This window comes from Cucurbita pepo, chromosome LG02 (genome assembly GCF_002806865.2).
Source record: "Cucurbita pepo subsp. pepo cultivar mu-cu-16 chromosome LG02, ASM280686v2, whole genome shotgun sequence".
In the NCBI taxonomy this organism is placed as follows: domain Eukaryota; kingdom Viridiplantae; phylum Streptophyta; class Magnoliopsida; order Cucurbitales; family Cucurbitaceae; genus Cucurbita; species Cucurbita pepo.
Genome location: NC_036639.1, coordinates 10,344,562 through 10,352,554, shown reverse-complemented (window position 1 = coordinate 10,352,554; position 7,993 = coordinate 10,344,562). Strand labels below are relative to the sequence as shown.

Below are 7,993 nucleotides of genomic sequence, written 5' to 3'. Positions count from 1 at the left end.
TTCTAAATAGGTCTTGTAAAAAAATATTTAAATTAAAATGCCTTTTCGAAAGACACTTGCATTAAAAGGTAATTTAAACAACTCCTAAAGATTTTTTTTTATTTTTTTATTTTATTTTTTAAATCTTGACATACCTTCCAAACTTTTATATGAAAAATGACCAAAATACCTTTATACGATGTTTCCATATCTTTTATATCTTTCCCTCTTATCTCCATCTTTACTTCAACCAGAGTCGATAACTACCATAACCCCTATTAGAGACTATGGTTATGGGTCGACCATGATATTTTAAATATAAATTTAAACCTATTAATTATTAGTATAAAATAATTGTCCTTAACACCGGTAAGCAAGCAAGAAAAAAAAACTTTTTTTTTTTATCATAATAAATTTACGCTAAATTAATAAAAAAAAAACCTAAACTTTGTACTCGTCTAAAAAATACTTCCAACATTTCAAAATTTTCAATAATAACTTAAACTTTNAATTTATATGGTAAAAAATTAATCTTTAAATCGGTTTAAAAATATTCTTGAACGGAGTTTCAAAAATACCCTTAAAATTTAAAAAGTTTCTTTAATATTTTTAAATAATTTTATTTTTTTTTAAATAGGATTATATTTAAAAAAATGTACAAGAAAATTTTAAAAAAAAATTGTTAACATACAATACCTAATAAATTATCTCTTTTATAAATTTATGAATTACGGGTAATAGTATATATATATATATATATATATAAAATTAAATGTGTTTTTAAAATTTTTAAAAATGTTTAAAAGGATNTTTTTTTTTTTTGTTTAAATAGTTAAAAGATATTTGGTAAATTCCAATTTTAAACATAAAAAATAATAATAGATCAAAGTATTTGATAAATCCAAATAGAATTATTGTGGTTTACCTGAAATTACCAAAATAGACACATGATTTTATTTATGTATTTTTTTTATGTTCATTATTGAATTAAAAATTAATTAAAAAAATATTTTTTTAAAATTTATTCCATTTTTAGTAAACGAAATTATTTAGGCTTTTAGAATTTAATTTATAAATCATATTTTGTTATTTCAATTTATGTACAAACAAAATGATTTATATTATTTAGTCTCAAAACCGTCAAAATTATAAAATTAGTCTATAAATGTTAATAAATTTATAGAATTACTCGACACAAAATCGAACATTTATGATTTTATTAGACATAAAATTAGATTATAAAGTTTATAAAATAAATAAATACGAAACTTTGACAAAAAAATTATAATTTAACTAAAAAAAAAAAAAACATCACTAATTTGTTTTATATGGGTTAGTGTAGTAAATTTTAATTAAAGCACGTAAATATGTATTAATTCGTGCATGCCAACTTTTGCAATAATGCATTTTTTTAAATATATTTTTGTCATCTTTTATTTGATTCTACTATACATGCCACTAATTTTGCTCCACGTCACCAAAAAAAAAATAAAAAATATATATATATATTAATTTTTTGAATCCAAGATTTTGCTCGAGCTTCGAAAGATAAAAGATACATGAACAATTAGTCGATCCCATCAAAATTTTTATTGTGATTAACCAACAAACAAACAGCTACAATAGTCACTACATAGTACGTGTGACAGTTTTCTTGTACGGTCGTGGTTTCACATTAGCATCTCTTAAGAATGTTTCACACTAGCATCTTTTAAGAATGACGTGGATTTCAATGACATTAAAATTATTATTTATTTAAAAAATCTTTATTGCGATTAACCGACAAACAAGCAGCTACAATAGTCACTACACAGTACGTACGCGTGACAATTTTCTTGTACGGTCGTGGTTTCACATTAGCATCTTTTAAGAATGACTGGATTTCAATGACATTAAAATTATTATTTATTTAAAAAATCTTTATTGCGATTAACCAACAAACAAGCAGCTACAATCGTCACTACATAGTACGTACGTGTGACAGTTTTCTTGTACGGTCGTGGTTTCACATTAGCATCTTTTAAGAATGTTTCACATTAGCATCTTTTAAGAATGACGTGGATTGCAATGACATTAAAATTATTATTTATTTAAAAAATAAAATTTTAAGTAAAATAAATATTTCTAATATAAACCCAAAGAATAGGTAAATTTAAAGAATTTGAAAAATAAATGAAAATAATAATTTCACTCAAATTAAACTACTACTCAACCCATCATTGGGCCGTTACATTTTGGGCCACATGGTCCAACAAAAGGCCCAATTTCATTGGGGTGCGGTCTTCCACAAATGGAAAAGTACCATTATACCCCTGAAACATGGAAAAATGACATCTTATACCCCTGCCGCCGCTTGGCGTATAAGCGATAGTTGCAAAACCCAAAACCTCGCGTTCAAGTTCGTCCCCATCTCCGACTGGCGGAAAATGTTGCGATCAATTCTCAGAGCAGCAGCCGCCGCAGCCTCTAGACACCAGCCGTACAATCGGAATCCCTCTCCGATCCTATCTTTTACTTCAAATTACTCAGCTAAGGCAACCAAATCGGCCGTTAAGAAGGCGCCCAAGAAGGGCAAGTCCAAGGGCGACGGCAAAGCCACCGATGATCCCTCCGCCTCCGCTGCTGCTTCCGACGACTTAGATGCGGCGCTTTTTGATGATAAATCTCGATCCCGACGTCTTGCTGCCGAGGAAAATGATCACTCACTCGACGTTGGCCCAAATGGCCGCCCTCTCTTTACCTCCGCATCTTCACTCTCACAGCTCACTCGCAAGGATGCAGGCACTTATTTCAAATTCAAGTACGTATGTTTTCTACATTGTTTATGAGTGAATGTTTATTGGAATATTTATTCGTTTCTTTACGAAATGGAAGTATGGAAGGACTAAATGAGGCACTGCCTGAGGGTTTGCCTTTGGGAATGGTCAAGGAGTTCGAGGATTCTATGCGAAGTGCTCTGCTTGTGCGGCAAAATTTTTTGGATCTTCGCGACAATTTCAGGCGTGTGGTTGATCCTTCATTGTTGTCGCCGGCTGGTATTGCTTTTCTTCTACTATCTTTTCTTTGGCGGTGGGGTCGAACAAATGTATTCATGTTTTTTCTTGCTGCTATTTCAATTCAAACATTCAGGTTCAAATATTAGAAAACAGATCGTATTGGATGGTCCGGTCAATAGTGGAAAGAGCATTGCACTCGCCATGCTTGTTCACTGGGCTCGCGATGAAGGTTGGCTAGTTTTTTATGTTCCTAGTGGGCGTCGGTGGACTCATGGAGGATTCTTCTATAAAAACGCTGAAACAGGACTTTGGGATACACCCGTTCAGGCTGAAGATGTTCTGAGAGTGAGGACCTTTTCCTGCTAATTAAGAGTTAGAAGTATGGTGTGCGTGTGTGTGTTTTTCAGGATCTTCTAGTGCATTTGTCATGAATATGCAGGTCTCGAACATCGTATGTGCATCGAATGCCAGTTTAAGGGGTTGTTTTCTAATTCTATTGATAAATGTTAATTCTTACACACCCCATTGAGAATCTTGACAAGGGAAATGATGTTCATGATCATGATTCTTTATTTGACTGCGAAATGTTTCATGCATAGTGTTTACTATTTTGTGATTAGCTTTCTGGAGATCAAGTGAGGACTGTGGATAATATGTAAAGCTGAAACAGTTGACATATTTACTTTTCATTGGCGGACTGGTTTTGACCAGGATTTTCTGAAATACAATGAGACCCGCTTAAGACAACTGCCATGTCAATTATCTGATCCTATACCATTGGGAGAGGGTGTTGGTGTCAGGATGAAGAAAGGTGCTGATTCCATGATGATGCCTGAGGGTTCAACTTTATATGACTTAATTGATACTGGAATCAAGCACACTCATGCAGCTGTTGGGGTGGTAGTTCGTTTAAGAAAAGAATTATCGCTTGTGAAAGATATTCCTGTGCTTTTTGCTATTGATCAAGTGAGACACAAAACTACATCTTCCATTTCTTTGATTTCTAAGATCAAGTTCCATTTCTTTGATTGCTTATTCGTGGCTGTTTCTTTTTGTTCAGTATAACAACTGGTTTACATTCAGTGAATTTGAAGAACCAGTGACCGTTCGTTCTACTCGACCAATACACGCTAGAGAACTCGCAATGGTTAGTACGAACTACTTGCTTGGATTGATTTTTCTTTTCTGTTTCTACTCGCTAACATTCATTGCAATACATTGGATGTTCCTGGAATATCTTGTTCAGTTTGTATGTGTTTGTGTTTTTTCTTGGTTCAACATCTTTTACTTCCACCAAAATTACCTTGTGTGTTTAAGCATCGCATTGGAACTGGTCCCTATCTCCTGTCTTGAAACAAGGGAGAGCATACATTAAATGTGAAATGTTCTTTTACATCTTTTCATGGAAATCTTAGGTAGACTGCATTTTCAGCGTTCAGCATATACTCCTTGCTCATGGAACTTCAGACTTTTAAATTTTGATTATCGGGTCCATGGCCTTCTAGTTTAGTTGGAATTAAACATTTTTCCCTGTTACCTACAGTTAAATTAGCTAGCCTTTATACTTCCATCATTTCAGTAGCCTTTTTATAGTTTTGATTCCATTGCCTAAAAAAATGTAATTTTTGTGGTAAAACTCATTTCCCTCATTTATTTTTCTGGTTCAATGTTCGGGGACTTAAAAACAACAAATGGAATGATTTGATCCAAAAATGAAACTGAAGTTGAAAGAACGATTAAATTAACAATTTTTCTGAATACAAATGAAGAAATATAATAGTTGGGCTTAGGATTTATTCTTCTCTTTTTTGTTAGATAGGTTTCTTTGGGAGTATTTATTTGTTATGACTGCACATTTGGTTTCAGCCTTGTTTTTTTCTTCCATATTTTTCTCTTTTTTATCCCTTTCTTTTTCCTATATATCATTTATATTAGTTTTTGAAACCTACCATTCAATTTGATGTGAAATCTAATAGGTCTTAGATTGCTAAAAAGGGTTCAAGGCAGTTGGGAGTATTTAGAATCATGGAGTAAAATGAGTTGACCTAGTGACGAACAAGGGTTGATGTAAGTGATTAAATATTTAAAGGGAATAGTTTCAAACTACGGTGACCATTGAGCTAATATTTATTATCCTATTGAGTTTCCTACGCTTTCCTTTTATTTGTTCTCAATAAATTCATGTCTTCATAGATGGGCAGTTGACTTGTGAGACTAGTCAAGGTACAAGATGACTCGAACACTCATGGATTTATATATAAAGAAAGATTATTCTGAATCCTGGAGTAAAGATAGAATGTTGATGACTCATTTAGTGAATAGTATGTTATTGGCTGGGCACAACTCACCCTAGCTACAAATGAAAAAGTGAAGCTTATTCATAAAAGAAAAAATGAAAAAGAAAGCCAAAGAAGAAGGTACCTTTACAATGCCAATAGTTCAGAATTTTGGATTGAGATGGTTGGAGGTCCAAAATTTTAGGTTAGACAAGTTTTAACACAAGTGTTGTTTCTAAGTCTCTTTTAACTTCTAATTTTGTATTTAATAGATATCTAATCCTTGAGATATTTATTAGTTTCAAGAACTTGTTAGACTCAAAATTAATAGTTTAAGTACCTATAAATGCTTTTTAAAGTTCGGGCACCTATTAGACATAACATTGAAACTTTAGGAGCCTTTTAGATACAACTAATATCGAAACTTTAGGAGCCTTTTAGATACAATGTTGAATGTTGAAGCTTTTACCTTGTATAATGATTTTGAAATGATTCTTAAATTCTTATCTGCCTTGGTTTTTTTGTTTCTCAATCAATGATAAGAATTACAATTTTTTTCACAGGTAAAAGCTTTTAGGTCTATGATGCATGACGACATGATGGTTGGTGCTTTCTCTCATTCAACTGCTGTTGGAAAGTTGCGTCAAGACTTGCCAGATGTTCCTTTAGGTGCACGTGTTAATTTCCCTCGCTACAATCTTGATGAAGCAGCTTCTGTTTTTCACTATTACCTCAGGTATGCTTATTTTGTTGTTATTTTGAGAAGACACTGATTTCATTGAAAAAAGAAAATTAAGAATGTTACATGAAGAGAAAAAGGAATCCCTACAAAAGCTTTGATTAGTTAAGGATTTAGAATAAGCCCCTATTTGGCTATTAGAGGAGACGGAGCATTTAGAAACGAAAAGCTCCTCTCATCGAATCTTATAGAGGCGATAGTAAGTTGCAGAAAGAGTTAGCTGTTGGATGGCATTGCCAACTCCCATCTCTTGATTTATATCGTAAAAAAAAATTTCTTTTGAAGTTCTGTAATTTTATAAGATATAAATGCAGTACTTGACTTAACAATACCTGATGAACTAGGCTTGTTTATTAGGGGGACCACAACCTACTTAGGAGAGTCCTGTAGACTCGTTGAGTTGAAAGCAACCTATTACAGGTTAAAACCGTCCAAAATTTCTCTAGTACACTTCCTTGTAAGAGAACAATGGAAGAAACAAGTGATCATGTTTTGTATCGGTATGCTGGTGGGTAGGACATCCTTTCGGCATCATATGTCTATTAATTTTCTTCTAGAGATAAAACCAGCCTCCAGAAAATCTAAGTATAACTAATTTTTCTTCAGAAACTTGTGTCGCAAATTCAGAAGTCATAATACTAATTTGTTGCAGTGGTCGGGATAACAGCTTATAATATTAGAAACAAAATTACTTCAGTGAAAAACTGAAGTATACAAGGGAGTGAAGTCAAGGGAAGTATAATGATCCTTTACTACAATATGTGGTGCTTTGCGAATAGTTTGAAAAGGAAGAGTATGAAATGCTCCTAGAAGAAAGAAAAGCTACTGTCTTAAAACTATCAAGAGTTCTATCAATCCTTTGGAGATTCTGTTGTTTCAGATGAGAGTTTCATTGGCCAATTGAATAGGTAGGTAGGTACTTTCCATGACAGGACCTCTTTTAACTGTAAAAGGTCATAGTAATTGACGTCTGGTTAAGTACAGTCTGATCTTTTATGTGAGTCTTTTCCTATGAACAACATTCAGTACTTTTGAGGGGATTGTTTTTTTCTTTATTTCTTTTTATTGAAATTCTTGAACTGTAACATGAATGTCACTCATCGCAATGTAGTTTGCAATCTTCAGTTGCAAAGGTATACCTGCTTGGTCGTTTATATGAATGTTGCTGTGTGGGGTGCTTTGAGATTGTTACCCAAGTTTGTGATTCGATTCGTAAAACGAACTGTAGAATGCATTGCTCAGTTAGTTGTTGATCATTTTGCTTGACAGACAAAGACTGATACGCCGCGAAGCCTTCTCAGAAGATGCCTGGAAAAAGGTATACTATTTGTCAAATGGAAATGGAGCAGAAATGCGGTGGTTGGTACCATTGATGCGGTGACAATGACACCAATGGGGCTAAGTGTCCTCCTTGCCTGTTCACATCGACTGGACACGGTACCATCGCTTAGAACTCATGCATATTTCTTCACTTGGAATTAGATATCCCTAACCCTCACAAGATGTGCGACATATCATAGGGCATTCTGGCCTAAGATACCGAGTCGAGTGTTTGTATTTGTAAGTTTAGCGCACGCACNCGACATATCATAGGGCATTCTGGCCTAAAATACCGAGTCGAGTGTTTGTATTTGTAAGTTTAGCGCACGCACATCGGAGAAGTAACCTTTTCTACGGCACAATTTTTATTGCCTACTTGGGCTACACTTATCATCTTGTGTGTTCTTTCATTAATATATATTCTAAATACATTCTTCAATAAGGTGTTATCTTTTAAGGAAGAACTTGAGATGCCCAATTTAGGCCGTTAGTTTTGCAGGCCACGTCCATACTCTTTAGTACTTATATATAGTATGGTTAGAGTATCTTATATATTGTATTTTAACGATGGCGTGAATGTATTAGACTATATTCTATTTTGATCTCTAAACTTTCTAAATATTTATTTTATTTTTAAAATTTTGAAGTTTATTTTATTTTGATTTAGAACTTATCGATTGTTT

The 7,993-nt window shown here is 33.2% G+C and overlaps 1 protein-coding gene across 2 annotated transcripts; it reads left to right on the top strand.

Moving 5' to 3' along the window:
• The first annotated feature begins 2,358 nt into the window (after positions 1-2,358).
• Positions 2,359-7,813, top strand: LOC111789228. Of its 2 annotated transcripts, XR_002814298.1 has the most exons (8): positions 2,359-2,779; positions 2,854-3,014; positions 3,109-3,320; positions 3,687-3,941; positions 4,036-4,122; positions 5,815-5,987; positions 7,260-7,495; positions 7,571-7,813. XR_002814298.1 is itself a non-coding variant. In XM_023669927.1 (7 exons), exons 1-7 carry the CDS (start codon positions 2,406-2,408, stop codon positions 7,369-7,371), a joined length of 1,374 nt encoding a protein of 457 aa, XP_023525695.1. In that variant the 5' UTR covers positions 2,359-2,405; the 3' UTR covers positions 7,372-7,563. The 2 variants fall into 2 exon arrangements, 1 of the variants encoding a protein (XP_023525695.1); XM_023669927.1 differs by lacking the exon at positions 7,571-7,813 and having other exon boundaries at positions 7,260-7,563.
• The last annotated feature ends 180 nt before the right edge of the window (positions 7,814-7,993 follow it).